This window comes from Paroedura picta, chromosome 17 (assembly GCF_049243985.1).
Source record: "Paroedura picta isolate Pp20150507F chromosome 17, Ppicta_v3.0, whole genome shotgun sequence".
Lineage (NCBI taxonomy): Eukaryota > Metazoa > Chordata > Lepidosauria > Squamata > Gekkonidae > Paroedura > Paroedura picta.
Window position 1 is genome coordinate 6,032,533 of NC_135385.1, and position 17,123 is coordinate 6,049,655.

General features: G+C 48.8%; 1 protein-coding gene across 1 annotated transcript; it reads right to left on the reverse strand.

The window, feature by feature from the left end:
• Positions 1-1,601: 1,601 nt before the first annotated feature.
• LOC143827128 (uncharacterized) lies at positions 1,602-16,395 on the reverse strand. Its single transcript, XM_077316413.1, is given in 10 exon segments — positions 1,602-3,714; positions 4,130-4,136; positions 10,400-10,490; positions 10,492-10,574; positions 10,942-12,114; positions 13,168-13,294; positions 13,524-13,594; positions 14,299-14,413; positions 14,675-15,146; positions 16,282-16,395. Coding segments are annotated over 9 exon segments (3,123 nt in total). The 5' UTR covers positions 15,098-15,146; positions 16,282-16,395; the 3' UTR covers positions 1,602-2,681.
• Positions 16,396-17,123: the final 728 nt, after the last annotated feature.

Below are 17,123 nucleotides of genomic sequence, written 5' to 3' on the forward strand. Positions count from 1 at the left end.
GCTCTATCCCTTTAACCCCTGCAGTGCTGGACAGAAAGGAAATGCTCCAGTCCTCGTTCCGTTTCCCCAGATTTGGGCGGACGGACCCGATTCCAGCCCGGCTGCGGCTCAGTGGGGCTCCTCGGGAGTAACCCCGCCCTGGATTCACCCCCAGAGTCCCTCGTGCAGGATCGGGGCTGCCATTGGGGGCGCAGAGCTGACCTCAGGCTGGGGCACATGTTCTGCAAAGAAATGCAACTGACATGCGTGCTTTAAATGTTAAGCGGAATACAACAGCAGTTCTACGGGATACAACGCATTGCAAAGTCTTACATAAATATGTTTTCCATCTACTGTGCTCACTGCCCCCTCCGTTGGGACGTGGCTGGGTCCTGAGTCCCCCTAGAGAAAGAGCTGCAGAGGGACAGAGCGATTGGAAAGTATGCAGATCAGTTTTCCTTTGTGGAGGAGACACAGATCCAGATTCATGTACTCTGAAGATTATGAGAATCTTTAGTGGAAGGATTATTTACAGATATATATCATATTGACCTGCTTCAGTCTCTTTAAGGAAGCACAGTGCAAATGCTTCATGAGTCGTTACAAAAGCAGCACGTTGCAAGCCTCTATGGCTGGGCTGCAAGCAGACTCCATGCCCACAAATCAGCAGATGGAGAGAGCAGAGAACCTAAATAGAGGATGCTGCTCTTCCTTGCTTCAGAGGACACTGATCTGCTCCACCTTTTTGATCATTTCACAAATGAAAATTTGTGCAGATTAAATGATGAAGAAACAATGGTTCATTACAAAGGAAAGGATATCCAAAATGGGCTTATATTACCTTCTAGCTTCTAGCTGGTGGTCTAAAGCAGGAAGTTTTAGCCTTTGCAAACTCAGCTAAATACTACTCTGTTATTTTGGACTGAAGATCAGATGTTAGTCACTCTGAACAAAGGGTTGTACCTAATATCAATCTGTGATGATGGAAACCTAAATGCTTCATCTGGAAAGACTTCTCAGATAGAGGCAGAGGCCCCAAGGGCACTTTACAGTTAGTAAAGAGTTTACCTTTGTGCCCTAGTCTTGCACTAAAATCTCCCAAGATCATAAGTTCTGCCATTTGATGTTTCCCTTTTAAACTCAAAAGTTTTTAACCATTTCCCAGGTTAGGCTGGCCTCTGCAACATTTGTTATGAGGGGTAGATAGATGTTTACTAGAATATTAGGATTAGAGGGTACTAGAAAGGCTTTGGCAAATGGGGAACAGTCTCCCATAGGTGAGACATAGTTAATAAGAGCTGTCCTAGTTAACGTTCCCAGCCCAACTCTATTTCTACCCCTAGCCCTAGCTTTAAGTGTTGGCGGAAGGAAGGGATGCTAGTCTGGTGTTTGAATTCCCTTGGTTTACAATGTTTCTTGTAATAAAATGATATATTTATATAGGAACATTCTAAATTCTGGATCATCTTTCTTGCTTGCTCGCACGGCTATATTCCAAGCAAATATTTACTGTGATAAATCTATTCAGATTACCGTTTCCTGAACCCAGAACCCATCAACTTCCTTATTTTGCTGATAAGATTAATTTCAAATAATTTGGATAAACTCATGGAGGAGTCAGTGCCATGTGCAAATTGCATAGAAAAGGAAATTGCATCCTCCTATGAAGAATATCTCTAATAATTCCCAACTTCAGTTCAATCAATTTATTTTCCTTTACTCCAAAAATCCACAAGTCATCGGTTAACTTGTTTCAGTTTTCGGCAAAGTCAATGATGGGTTTTGAATTAATAATAAATGAAATGATTATTTTTTCCTCTAATCAATGCAGGAAGTTTTGCCCTTTCCATAAATTCCTTCAATTTCATCATCCAATCTTCCACTGATGGTATTTTGGAGGGTTACCAATTTTGTGCAATTAAAAGTCTTGCTGCTGTCACAATATATGAGAATAGACTTCTGTAACTATTTTCCATTTGTTTGTCCATCAATCTCACTGGGAATGTCTCTGGTTTCACCTATATTTTTGTTTTTATGATCTTCTGGATTAGAGAACATATCCATTTTTTTTGGCTTTCTTACAAGTCCACCACATATGATAAACATTCCTTAGTGCTGCTCACATTTCCAACATTTGTCCAAACATTTTTATAGATTTGGCTGGATCTGTCTGATTACAAATACTGATATATCATTTTATAAAGCACTCTTTCATGTAATTAATACTTCTTGTATTTCCTTTTATAATTTCAAATAAAAGATATCTTTATAGCTTGGCAATTTATCTTTATAATTTCTCATCTATAAACTGCCTGATTTCCCGATACCCGTAACGGAAGTTTTGGACAAAGTCTCATCTTTTATTTATTCCATAGTCTCAAAACTGTCTGTCTAATAAAACGATTTTTAAAGTCTACATTGACTAACCTTTTATCAAAATAATAAATCATGCCGACCATATCTTACATCCTGTGCTACTAATTCTTGCAAACTTTTATTTATTTTATTTATTTATAATCATATTTATATACCGCTGCTCTCAGAGTCTCACGGCAGTTTACAATCAATAAAGAAAATACATTAAAACCGACAAAACCCCTTAAATAAAACAATAAAATAAAAATTGCTAAGTAATATCCATTAACCAAACAACATTCAGCAAAACAAGGCTTTGCCAGTTTTGTAGGGTGCCCTTGACTTTACTATTCAAAAGGTTGCGTGTGGGTTCTTTGATGTCGATGAAAGCCGCCACTCTGACTGAATCTCTTTCCACACGCTGAGCATTCAAAAGGTTTCTCCCCTGTGTGGGTTGTTTGATGGCGTTTAAGATAACATCTCTGACTGAATCTCTTTCCACACTCTGAGCATTCAAAAGGTTTCTCCCCAGTGTGGGTTCTTTGATGTTGATGAAGGTAGCAGCCCTGACTGAATCTCTTTCCACAGTCTGAGCATTCAAAAGGTTTCTCCCCAGTGTGCGTTCTATGATGTCGTTCAAGATGTTTTCTGTCATAGAATCTCTTTCCACAGTCTGAGCATTCCACAGGTTTCTCCCCTATGTGGGTTCTTTCATGCTTCTGAATAGTGCCACTGTTATTGAATCTCTTTCCACACTCTGAGCATTGAAAAGGTTTCTCCCCGGTATGGATACTTTGATGACGATGAAGGTGGCCACTCTGACTGAATCTCTTTCCGCACTCTGAGCATTGAAAAGGTTTCTCGCCTGTGTGGGTTCTTTGATGCTGTTCAAGATGTTGTCTCCCATAGAAGCTCTTACCACACTCTGAGCATAAGAAAGGTTTCTCCCCTGTGTGGGTTCTTTGATGTTGATGAAGGTTGCTACTCTGACTGAATCTCTTTCCGCAGTCTGAACATTCAAAAGGTTTCTCCCCTGTGTGGGTTCTTTCATGCTTCCGAAGTGAGCCACTGTCACTGAATCGCTTTTCACACTCTGAGCATCCAAAGGGTTTCTCCCCAGTGTGGGTTCTTTGATGTCGATGAAGATAGCTACCGTGACTGAATCTCTTTCCACACTCTGAGCAACCATAAGGTTTCCCCCCTGTGTGGCCTTGTTGATGTTGGTGTAAAGTGTTAGTGTGACTGAATGTCTTTCCACCCTCCGAGAATTCACAATGTTCCTCCCTTGTGTGTGTCCTTTCGTGCTTCTGAAGACTGCCACAGTTCTTGAATCTCTTTCCACACTCTGAGCATCCAAAAGGTTTCTCCCACTTGTGTATTCTTCGGTGCACAAGGAGGTGTGCCCTATTTCTGAAATCCTTTCCACACTGAATGCATCTCCTTGCCTCCATCATCCTGTGCTTTGGAAAATGCACATCAATTTTACTTACAGCTACTTTCTCAACCACATGACTGCCTTTCTTTCTCTGAGGTTGTCCTTGATTCCTTCCCTGGTCTTTCAAGTCTTCTTTTCCAACTCCTGGCTCCTCACCTTCCTCATTCCTCTGGTCATCCTCCACTGGAGTAAACAGAGAGGTCCTGTCAGCGTCTGTGAGGGCTGGAAGGTCCCCAGGCATCTACTGACTGAAGGATTCAGGGCCCAGTAGCCTCTTCATGCTTGGCTGACATTAACCTCCCCGCTCTGCCTTTCTACTCTTTCAGGGTACTTCCCCCACACCCAAACACAAATAGCCACAGCTGATCTATTGCCTTCTGGAGTTTTGAAGACTGCAGATTTCAGGGTTCCAGAAAGCCTCCTGCTCCCCCTCTCCAGCCCTGTGGGTCTTCATTGCCCCTTCCCTGAGCATCACCATCAGAGATACTCACTCTTAGCCAGCTCAGCTGGGGAGGAAACCTGATGAATCAGCAGGAACCTCACAACAGCACACAGTCTCTCCCCAAAGCCTCAAAATGGTTTACTTGTATTCAATATTTTGATTTGTGCCATCTGTAGCCATCTGGCAGCCATCTGTAACTTTGGCAGCCATCTGTAACTTTGGCCCCCGGGAGGGATCCTTACCCAGAAAGGCCAGATCCTGAGAGATCTCCCGCATGACTTCCCAGTGGAGGGCTCTTTGTCTGGGATCCAGCAGGGCCCATTCGGCCTCCGTGAAAGAGACGGACACCTCCTCCAAGGAAAAGGGGCCCTGCAGGAGAAAGCAGACCCCCCCCCCTCAGAGATCTCGCCTGGCAGAGACTGACCCCTGGAAGGGAGGCGTCTGGGAAGGGACAGGGCGCTTGGCTTGGGGGGGGTCAAGGGGAGGGGGCTCAGAGCATCTCCCGCCTGGACCCCTTGCGGAGACTGCAGGAGCCCCCCTGGGGGAGGAGGAGGGACCTGGGCTGACCCCCTCTCACCTCTCCTACCTGGACTGGAGGGGCAGCAGGTGCTTCCACACCTGTGAGAAGACGACGGTTCAGGGGCATCTCTGCCCTGCCTGCGAGGGAGACAAAGGAGGGAGGAAGTTTGCTTGTTTTCTCCCTGCTTCATACACCGCCCCCCCCCCCTCCAGGCTTCTGGACCCAGGGTACATGCAACATATCTCTTCATGCTGTCTGCCAAAGCTCAAGGCTTCTGCATGTGGTCCAATGGGGGGGGGGGAGGAAGGGAGCAGACCCTGAGTGCCACAAATTAACTCTTTGTGGTGTGAGGGAGAATTTAATTGTTTTCATGACCGGAGCCCTCTACCCGCCAAATTCACGGGGTGCCCAAATCGAATCAGAGCACAACGAGTGCTTACCACCGGATTGGGTCTCTTGGGCATGCTCCACAGCCGCCACCCTCTGCCCCTCCTCAAGAGCAGGGCCTTCCGCCTCAGGGATTGCAGCTTCTGTGTTCACCGATGGTCCCAGCGTCTGAAAAAGCAGTGGAGGAGAAGCGTAAGACGTGGAAGGGGGGAGACCAAGCCGTGGGTCCTGCCCCACTCCCGGACTCTGCCCCTTTCTGCAGCAGACCTGGTGACCTATCTGGAGGGATGAGAAATTCTCCAGGCAAAAAGGAGGCTGTGAAATCTCCCGCTTGGAGGATGGAGAATAGTCTGGCAGGGAACTTTTCGGAGAAGGCCAGAGACGGTCGCTTGAATTGGACATCCCTGGAGGAGCCCCCTCACCTGTCCGGCCTGCCTCTCATCCTCGGCCTGGCTCAGGAGGAAGCCTTCGGCCAGGGCCACCGCCTGGGAGCTGCTCTCCGGCCCGCATCCTCTGACCCAGCGCTGCATCTCCCCGGGCAGGACGGCCAGAAACTGCTCCAGGGTCACCCGGTCCAGCATCTCCTGCTTGGTGCTCCTGTCCGGCTCCAGCCAGTGGCGGCAAAGTCCGTGGAGCCGGCTGCAAACCTTTCGGGGCCCAGCAGCATCTTGGTAGCGGAAGCCCCGTAAGCGCTGACGATGTTCCTCCGAGATCCCCACGTTCTTATGCAGGATCTCTGGCCCAGTCCTACTCCAGAATTCAGGCCCGGTCCCTGCTTGTCCGGGCTGAGGGTCTTTCCAGGACCTCCGGCCAACTCCTGGTCCTTCTGAGTCCTGCTCTTCCATCTCCTTCCGCTTTTCTTGGGTTGCCTCCGAATGTCCAAAGATGCTTTGAGCTACTGGGAAAGAAGGAGAGGGAAATAGAAATCAAGTCAAGACCTATCCAGGATCACCCATGAGGGCTCAAAAGAGCTTTCTTATTGTGGAAACTGAATAATCCCCCGAGTCCGTCCTTGGTTGCCTGGCATCAGCCATCTCTCCTTGGAGGTCCTCCTATCAGGAGGGGGTGGGAAGAGGGGGTCACGCCCCTCCAGGTGAGGCAGAAGGGCTTCCGGAAGGAAGGCCAGAAGTACCCCAGGTGACTGCCCTGGCCCAATGGTTCGGTGGGAAGGACAGGGACTCAATGGGCAGTCATGGTTCCTCCGAGTGACCCCTCCTGGGACTCCCTGCTGGGCCTCCTGGGTCGCAAAAGCAGCTTTGAGTTTTTGCAGGTCGTGGGACGAACTCAGGTCTCCATCAAAGAAGGGGGCAGGTGACTATCGTGGGACTGTGTCATCGTGGGTCTTCCCCCCTGGGGTCTGCCCCTCTCTCCCGGGTGGCTTAATCCTCCCCCCAACCGCAGGGGCAGGGAAGGGTCTTCTCCCGCCCCCTCCCTGCAGAAGGAGGCCAACTCCCGGGTCCCCCACTGGGCTTTTCCCTGGGAGAGAAAGACAGGGATCCCCCCACCTGCCCCCAGCCCCATTTCCGCAGGGGAGCCCTGCAGAGGGTCCCAGACGCCCGGGAGGGGCAGCAACCGGTTTCATACCCCGCCTCCCCACCCCCATGTCCTACTCGCAAGGAGGCCTTCCCCGGATCCTGCTGCAATTCTCCTCCTCTTCCTTGCAAGGAGACCTTATTCGGATCCTGCTGCAATCTTCCTCCTCTTCCTTGCAAGGAGACCTTATTCGGATCCGGCTCTCGCCTCTTCTCTGCTGCTGCTGCTGCTGCAGACCCGACCGCCTTCCTTGCTCCGGCCGGAAAGGAGCTTCTCCCCCCCAATTCTTCTCTTAGCCCCCCCCCCCTCAAAAAATAACCAGCCTCTCTAGGAAAGAGCTCCGGCCTCTTAACCCCTGCAGTGCTGGACAGAAAGGAAAATGCTCCATTCCCCTTTCCAACATTCCAGATTTTGGGCGGACGGACCCGATTCCGGCCCGGCTGCGGCCCAGTGGGGCTCCTCGGGAGTAGCCCCGCCCTGGATTCAACCCCGGAGTCCCTCGTGCAGGATCGGGGCTGCCATTGGGGGCGCAGAGCTGACCTCAGGCTGGGGCACATGTTGTCCAAAGAAATGCAACTGACATGCGTGCTTTAAATGCTAAGCTGAATATCACAACAGTTCTACGGGATATAATGCATTGCAAAGTCTTACATAAATATGTTTTCCATCTACTGTGTCCACTGCCCTCTCCATTGGGACGTGGCTGGGTCCTGATTCCCTCCAGAGAAAGAGCTGCAGAGGGACAGAGCGATTGGAAAGTGTGCATTCTTGGCCGAATCAGTACAGGGTGACCGTGTCATTCCCTTCCCCAGTCATTACGGTTTTACCCCCCAGCAAGCTGGGTATTCATTTTACCAACCTCGGAAGGATGGAAGGCTGAGTCAACCTTGAGCTGGCTGCTGGCGGTCGAACTCCCAGCCTCATGGGCAGAGCTTCAGACAGCATGTCGGCTGCCTTACCACCCTGCGCCACAAGAGGCAGAGTACAAAAAGCTTAAAGAGCAGTTACAAAAGCCTCTATGGCTGGGCTGCAAGCAGACTGCATGCCCACAAATCAGCAGATGGAGAGAGCAGAGAACCTAAATGGAGGGTGCTGCCCCTCCTTGCTTCAGAGGACACTGATCTGCTCTTCCTCTTTGATCCCATCACGAATGAACATTTGTGCAGGTTAAGTGATGAAGGAACAATGGTTCACTATTAAGGAAAAGATATCCAATATGAGCTCATACTGCTTTTAGCAGGTGGTCTAAAGCAGAAAATTTTAGCCTGGGAAAGCTCAGCTAAATACGACTCCGTTATTCTGGACTGAACATCTGACGTTAGTCACTCTGAACAAAGGACAATGATTGTATGCGATATCGATCTGTGATAATGCAAGCCTAAAAGGTTTATCTGGAAATACATCCCAAAGTGTGGTGGGGGCCCTTGCTGATGCAATTTGTAAGTTCAAGTTTGTGGTATCCCTTGTGACATGCTACAACATCCTTTTTGAAATTAATCTTCTAAGCAAGATGCAGCAAAATAAGGAAACTGATTTAAATGTTCCTACAAACCAATTGCAAGGGAACAAAAGTTACACCCAGTGGACGGCAGGCGAGACGAGGGCTTTCAACAAGTTTTGAAAGATTCTGCTGAGACAGCAGAGGAGTTAGAAATGCTACGAAGCTATGAGAGAGAGCAAGTTAGAAAATGGGGAAAGCAACATCAGTTTGAGGCCCAAGAAGAGGCACCACAAGACCCCTAAGAAAAGTTCAGTGTAGGTTTCCATTACATTGTCTTAGACAAGGCCATGCAATCTGTTGCAGAGAGATTCCAACACCTACAACATAACTGAATGCAGTTACTGAGTTTATGCGTATCTATCATATTGGATTTCATGTTCCCTGTGAACAGCCCTGAGCCATAAGGGAAGGCAGTGAATGAATGAATGAATGAATGAATGAATGAATGAATGAATGAATGAATGAATGAATGAATGAATGAATGAATGAATGAATGAGAAGGAAGGAAGGAAGGAAGGAAGGAAGGAAGGAAGGAAGGAAGGAAGGAAAGAAGGAAGGAAAGAAGGAAGGAAGGAAGGAAGAGAACTTACTGTATGTACAGAATCAACAACAACAAAAAAATCTAATGACAATGTACTGAAGGCCTATCAGAATTTTGAAAAATCACTTAGGTACACTGGAAACAAAGATACTGATGTTGAAAAACTCTGCTGTGAACTTAAAGAAAAAGCTAAAAGGTTTCCAAAATCAAAATTATACATCTGTTAATAATATCTCGAATAATTATCAACTTTAGTTCAATTTATTTTCCTTTACTACACAAATCCACAAGTCATCAGCTAATTCGTTTCTCTTCGGCAAAATGTCCTTGAAGGGTTTCAGGCTAATAATAAATAAAATTATAGTTTTTCCTCTAATGAACACAGAAAGCTTAGCCCTTTCTTCAAATTCCTTCAGTTTCATCATCCAATCTTCTACCGTTGGTATTTTGGAGGGTTTCCAATGTTGTGCAATTCAGAAGTCTCACTGCTGTCGCCATATATAAAAACAGATTCCTGTAACTATTTTCCATTTGTTTGTCCGTCAATCCCAGTGGGAATGCCTTTGGTTTCATCTATATTTTCAGTTCTAAAGATCTTCTGCGTTAGAGAATGTATCCAAATCTTTTGGCTTTCTTTCAAGTCCACAACATACGATAAAATGTTCCTTTGTGCTGATTACATTTCCAACATTTATTCAAAGATTTTTTTATAGATTTTGTCCGGTTTATCTGGTGACAAATACCGATATATTGCTTTATAAAACTCTATTTCACATAAATGCAATTTAAAGTTGTGTTTCAAAAACAGCTTCTGGTTTTTACCCGCTGACAATTGATACTTGTAATTCATTTTATAAATTCCTTCATTAAATAACAAGATGTCTTTATAGGTTAGCCATTTCTAGTTCTCATTTCTCATCTATAAACGGCATCTTTTCCCAATATCCATAACGGAGTTTTTGGTCAAAGTCTCATATGTATTCCATAGCCTCAAAACTGCCTGTCTAATAAAATGATTGTTTAAGTCTACATTGACCAGTTTTTTTTTAATCATGCCACAAATAACCACTAACAACTATATCTTTAATCATATGCCTCTAATTTGAGCATTCTTTTATTTCTAAGCAATATCCATTCTTACAAAGCCCCTCTTTGGTTTCTTCCCTGTCAGAACTATGTGACAGCTGCAAACATGGGGAAAACACCTTCCGCATTCTGAGCATTTGAAACACTTCTTCAAGGGTCAGCCTAAAATTTCTGTGTAATTGACGTTTTCTACAAGAATTGATATAGTTTCATTGCTTTCTGGGGTGTGTGATTGTCTTTTCGGAGCTCTTTGGATTCACTAGACAGTGACCTGATTACTCCTGCTGAGGGTTCTTAGATGTCGTCGATGATTATTTCAATTTTTCAACACACAAGCACAAACAAAAACATACACAATGGAAGATTATTCCCATGTTGGGTGAAACTCCACACTGACCATTTTCGCACTGAAGGTTTCATGCCAGGCTGTAGGCTGGAGTTTTAGTCATTGCAGGTTGCCCCACCCCCCTTCATGCACCCACACGGGGGAGCGTTAGGCCCGGGGTGCTTCATCCGTCCCCGATTTCTGCTCCTGCGTGGGAGCTGGGGCAGTGAAGTTCTCAGTGCATAAACAGTCACTTGGAGCATTCAAAAAATTTTTTGTCTATGAGTTCTTTAACGCCATTGAAGTCTGCTACTGTTACTCAGTTTCTTTCCACGCTAGGAGCATTCAACGGGTTTCTCCCCTGTGTGTGTTCCCAGATGCTGCTGGGAACAGGGTACCATTCCAACTCGATCTCTTTCCACAGTCTGAGCATTCAAAAGATTTATCCCCTGTGTGGGTTATCTGATGGTGTTTGGAATGAGCTCCCAGGAGACCTGAGGGCCCTGACAGAACTCGCACAGTTCCACAGGGCCTGTAAGACGGAGCGCACCCACCAGGTCTATGGCTGAGGCAGTTAAGATCTGGGTCCCCCCACCAGAGTTAACGAAAGAATGGGGTCATGATGTGGCTCCCTATTAACTCTTCGAGGCATTTAGACACCATCTGTAGAGTGGAGGTGGGGAGGGTATTTTATTCTGCTGCCAGGTGTGTTGTTTTGTAATCCATGTTATGGGAGGGGATTTTATTGTGGAGTTTTATAATTTTGTTACCCGCCATGAGCTGGTTACACAAGTGGCAGGCTATAAATCAAATTATAAATACATGACATAAATAAATATTTGAGGGCAGCACTCATACTGAATTTCCTTTTGCACTCTGAGCATCCGAAAGGTTTCTATCCTATATGGGTTCTTTGATGCCGCTGAAGATTCCCACTCAGACTGAATCTCTTTCCACATACAGAGCATTCAAAAGGTTTCTCCCCTGTGTGGGTTCTCTGATGGCGTTGAAGATCACCACTCTGACTGAATCTCTTGCCACACACTGAGCACTCAAAGGGTTTCTCCCCTGTGTGCGTTCTCTGATGCAGTTGAAGGTGGCCACTCTGGCTGAATCTCTTGCCACAGTCTGAGCATCCAAAAGGTTTCTCCCCTGTGTGGGTTCTCTGATGCAGCTGAAGATGGCCACTCAAATTGAATTTCTTTCCACATATAGAGCATTCAAAAGGTTTCTCCCCCGTGTGTGTCCTCTGATGGCACTGAAGATCACCACGCTGGCTGAATCTTTTTCCACAGATTGAACATTCAAAAGGTTTCTCTGCTGTGTGGGTTTTCTGATGGCATCTAAGAGTGCCACTCATGCTGAATCTCTTGCCACACTCTGAACATCCAAAAGGTTTCTCCCCTGTGTGGGTTATCTGATGGCGTTGCAAAGTACCACTGTCCATGAATCTCTTTCCACAGACTGAACATTCAAACGGTTTCTCCCCGGTGTGGGTTCTCCAATGGCGCAGGAGATGGCTACTGTCCATGAATCTCTTTCCACAGACTGAGCATCCAAAAGGTTTCTCCCCTGTGTGGGTTCTCTGATGCAGCTGAAGACTGCCACTCTGCATGAATCTCTTTCCACACTCTGAACATTCGAAAGGTTTCTCCCCCGTGTGGGTTCTTTGATGCCGTTGAAGATGGCCCATCTGATTGAATCTCTTTCCACACTCTGAACATTCAAAAGGCTTTTCCCCCATGTGTATTCTTCGGTGCACAAGGAGATGCGATCTATTTCTGAAGTACTTTCCACACTGGATGCATGTATTCACCTTCACTATCCTGTGTTTAGGAAAATGTACATTACGTTTTCTTCCCTCTTGGTTTTCAACCATATGGCCACCTTCCTCTTTCTTAGGTCTGACTTGATTCTGGATGTTTTCTTTGAAGTCTTTCACATTTTGGTCGACTTCTGACATTCGGTGGTTGATTTCGTCAACCTCCTCATTCCTCTCATCATTCTCTACTGTAATAAATAGAGAGATATTGTCAGCAACTGGGAGGGCTGGTGAGGAGCCAAAGGCATCTCCGTGATTGCAGTCAGAAAGGATGGATGGCCTTTTAGGCTTGTCCAGCTTGGCTAATCTTAACCACCCTTCTGCACTTCTCCAGAATCTCCCCAATTCTCCAGAATTCTCCAGAATTCCCCAAGTACTTATTAGGTAGCCTGGTCCAACTTGCAAGTCCTTATGGTTTCAGTCTTCCTGCAGTGAACAGCCCGATCTTTTTCAAGGCCAGGTTCCAAAATATGGGAACAGGTTCACTGGGAGACCCTGTATCCAGTTGTGAAACCAGGGGGTTGGACTAAATGACCCATGAGGTCCCTTCCAACTCTATGATTCTATGAGGGAGGGGGGATTAGGAGGGTTGACAGCCTCCGGAAAGTTCTCTCAAGGAGGATCCTTGATTGGGTTTTAGGACCACCTGACTCTAGAACAGCAGAAAGGCTAACGCAGGTATAGGCAGGGATGCTCAAACCACAAACGTTAGCCCATGGGGAACATGGGTGAATAACACCATTAGCAGTGAATGAGCACACCTCTTCCAACCCCCCCACACCATGTGGGAGAAGGCAATGCAGATCCCCACAGCTGACTGGAAAAGCAGCCTAGGACAGCCGTAACAAGAGGTGCTGTCTAATACCAGTGCTTTTGTGCTTTAGATAGAACATCTAGCTTTTTTTGGTTTGCTGCTGCTCAGCTGCATGAACTCTGCTGTTTAATGACGACTTAATGATCCCTTATATATTTTGAATGCTCCTTTATATCTATTTTTAAAAGGGGCCTGCTTGAGAAATGGGCGTTGTTCAGATGCAAAGAGTAGTGACCCAGGTTTCAGAACGTGAGGGGATAATTTTCATCCCTTTTGCTGCAGGCTTGGACATTTGTTATGGTCTCAGTTGCCCCTGGACAAGTACACACCCATGCACACAGGAAACTGCCTTTTACTCAGTATTTTGATTTGTGCTCCATCACAATGGCAGCGATTCCCAGCTTTGGGCCCCATGGCGGATCCTTACCCAGAAAGACCACATCCCCAAAGAACTCCAGCATGACTTCCCAGTGCAGGGCTCTTTCTCCAGGATCCAGCAGGGCCCATTCGGCCTCCGTGAAAGAGACGGACACCTCCTCCAAGGAAAAGGGGCACTGCGGGAGAAAGCAGACCCCCCCCTCAGAGATCTCGCCTGGCAGAGACTGACCCCCGGAAGGGAGGCGTCTGGGAAGGGACACGGAGCTTGGCTTGGGGTGGGGCAAGGGGACGGGGCTCAGGAGATCTCTAGTCCGGACTCCTTATAGAAACAGCAGAAGCAGAAGCCCCCCCCCGCCTGGGAAAGGAGGAGGGATTTGGGCTGCCTTCCCTGGTCATCTTTCCTACCTGGACTGGAGGGGCAGCAGGTGTTTCCACACCTCTGAGAAGATGAGGATTCAAGAGCATCTCTCCACTGCCTGTGAATGAGACAAAGGAGGGAGGGACGGAGCGAGTTTGCTTGTTGTGAAACCACAGTTATGAAACCTCGTCCTTTGTACAATCAACACGTTTTTTCACAGTTTTGACTAAATTCTGGGAGAGGCAGAGGAGAATCGCCAGCCACCCCAGAGCCTCAGGCATTAGAAACCTGTGTCTGGCCTACGGGGAAAGCAAAAGGAAGTGGCGGAAATGATGTTGAATGCCACTCAGTCTCCCATTCGGCCCAGATGAAATTTGGGTGCACCTGGAGACTGGAGGGAGACCCGGATGAGTTCCCAGAGTCTCGTCTCTTGGCCGGTTCCTGGCCAGGTTTTCAGCCAGACACCAGCCAGACAGCAGCCTGTCAGATGCCCTCTTTCAAGTCCAATTTTCCCCATTGTCCTTGGGGAACTACTTTTCAGAAGTCTGCTGCCCCAGAGGGTAGAGGTCTCCTTGAGTCAGACAAGTCCCTGAGGCTTGTCAGACATCTCCCTTCGGAGCCCCCACGAATCCCTCTTTGGACGGACGGTGAGAGATGGGAGGAATCCCCTCCGCAAATTTCAATCTGGCTTCATTGCGGCTCGTGGACACAGAGTGCCACGTAAGAACCCTGGGTCAGGTGAAGAAGGATTGAACGAGTTTCATGACCAGAACATTCCACCTCCCTACCTCACGGGGTGCCCCAATCGCATCCCGGCCTTACCACAGGAAAGGGCCCCTTGGGCACGCTCCACGGCCTGCGCCGTGTGGTCTTCCTCGTGAGGAGCTCCTTCTGCCTCAGGGGTGGTAGTTTCTGTCTTCAGAAAGGATGTCCAGGTCTGAAACAGCAGTCGGGGGGGGGGGGAAGTAAGAGATGGAACGGAGAGATCAAGCCAACCCCACTCCAGGACTCTGCAACCTTCTGCCAGGAGACCTGGAGGAATATCTGCCAGAATAACAAATTTTCCAGGTGAAGAGGCCCCTGCAGGAGACGGTTTAATCTCCCCTTTGGATGCTGAACACTTGGGAAAACGTCTGGCAGGGAACTTTCTGGAGAAAGCCAGAGATTGTTGCTTGAAAACTGAAGGAAGCCCCCTCACCTGTCCTGCCTGCCTCTTCTCCTCGGCCTGGCTCAGGAGGAAGCCTTCGGCCAGGGCCACCGCCTGGGCGCTGCTCTCCGGCCCGCATCCTCTGACCCAACGCTGCATCTCCCCGGGCAGGACGGCCAGGAACTGCTCCAGGATCACCAGGTCCAGCACCTGCTGCTTGGAGCGCCTCTCCGGCTCCAGCCAGCGGCTGCAAAGTCCGTGGAGCTGGCTGCAAACCTCTCGGGGCCCGACAGACTCCTGGTAGCAGAACCGCCGGAAGCGCCGGCGATGTTCCTCGGAGACCCCCACGTCCTGATGCAGGCTCTCTGGCCCGGCTCTTGCCCAGAATTCACCCCCTGCCCTTGCCTGTCGGGGATGAGGGTCTTTCTTCGACCTCTTGCCAACTCCGGGTCCTTCTGTGTCCTGCTCTTCCATCTCCTTCCGCTTCTATTGCGCTGCCTCCGGCTGCAAAAAGATTCCTTTACTTCCCCGGGGAGAAGAGGGGGAGGGAAATAGTTACCAGAAAGGCAAAGGAGAATGAAGCTCCAGTCACGATCCATCTGGGATTGCCCTGCTGGGTCGGAACCAGCTTCCTTCTCATTGTTTGTGGATCAGGATTAATGTTTTTGGGCCATGTTACATGTCGAGTTTTTAAAGATAGGTTTGTTTGGTCCTTTAGAACAGGGGTAGTCAACCTGTGGCCCTCCAGATGTCCATGGACTACAATTCCCATGAGAATTTGCTGGCAGAGGCTCATGGGGATTTTAGTCCATGAATATCTGGAGGACCACAGGTTGACTGCCCCTGCTTTAGAAAACTGAATCTCCCCTACTTGGCTCAACAAAGACTTTGGCCTCGGAGGGCTGGGCCCCAGCCCTCTGTCCTTGGAGCTCCATCTCAAGGTCAACCAACCCCAAGACCAAAGGACAGGTGTGAACTATTGTAGGCACCTCCTAGGCAGACCTGAAGCATCAGACAAGGCTGCTCACACCCCTCCAGGCGAGGCAGAAGGGCTGCTAGGAGACACAGGTGCCAAGGAAGGAAAAAGCTCCCGTTTCTTCCTTGGAGTAGAAGACAGGGATTACCCCCACCCACCCCAACCCCAGTGGAGCCAAAGTGATGGCTAGAGAGGGGTCCCAGGCGTGGGGCGGGGGGGGGATGGAGACCTCCTAGAATTATCAGTTTAGTGGAGTACATTGATCTATTTCTGGAGGGGAGGGGACTCTCGATGGTACGATGATCCACTTAGCTCCCTCCCTGGGCTCCCCCCTCCTCCTCCCAATTTCTAGGAGGTTCCCACCCAGGAGTCAAGGCCCTAAGATTGACAGAGGCCTCTCTTTTTGCAGAAATTAAACGGCCAGCAATGCAGAATTGCTCTTGTGCTGGAAAAGGACGCAGGTCATTCCCCCCCCCCCCCCGCCTTCTCCCCACCAACCCTCTTTCCAGGGGGTGGGGAGCTGCAGTCCTCCCTTCCAAGATCTAATGCCTTATTCCACCACCCCCCATGACCTACTTGCAAGGAAACCTTTCCCCGGATCAGCTGCCACCACCCTGCTCCAGTGTTTTCGTTGCAAGGAAATCTGCCCAGAATCAGCTGGCACCAGCCCTCCATGTCTTACTTGCAAGGAAGCCTGCCCTGGATCAGCTGTGAGGCTTTCCCCTGCTGCTGCTGCTGCTGCTGGGGATGTGTAGCTCTCCCTTTCCCTGGCCATTCAGACACTTCTCCCCCACCCTCCCTCCCCCCCCCCCCAGCGGAAGAGCCTTTCTTCTCTCCCTCACCCCTCCCCTTGCTCGGCCTCTCTGGCAAAGAGCTCGGTCACCTTAACCCTTGCTGTGCTGCACGCGCAGGAAAAAAAAAACAACGATCCCGGTCCAGGCTGTAAAAAAATGAAGCTCTGTTTGCAGTCCTGGTTGTTGTTATCAACACTTTCGGGCTGCAGAACCGGCCTCCCAAAACAGGCATTCTCCCCCCCCCCCTCCCCAGTCCCAGGAACGGGTCTCTGGATTCTGACAATCAGTTGCGACTCTGGGAGATCTCCAGGCCCCGCCTGGAGGTTGGCAGCCGGGATCAACATCCCATTTCCTCTGCTGGAGGTGGGCGGGGGCTCTTATACTAACAATCCATCAACTCCCACCCAACCCTTGCTATATAATTTGCTTGCTCCTTTCCTTTTCACTTATTTGAATCTCTATGATTCCAGGAGGGAGGGAGGGTGTCTTGAGGCTCTGCCCCAGAATCTGGCCCTCTCCTCTCTGCACGTGTGCGTTTTTCACCGTTCTTCTATTCTACCCCTCTCCTGTGCAGATGGCTTTCATTGTTACCCAAGGCTAACTTCTGCGTGTAAATAGTGGTTCAACTCACCTTCGGGCTGCTACACACTAGCTGTAGACGGACTGCAGGCTCTGCTACGCTAAAGGAAGACAGTGGAAGACTCTGCCTCTGCCAAGGAGGGCTGGAATA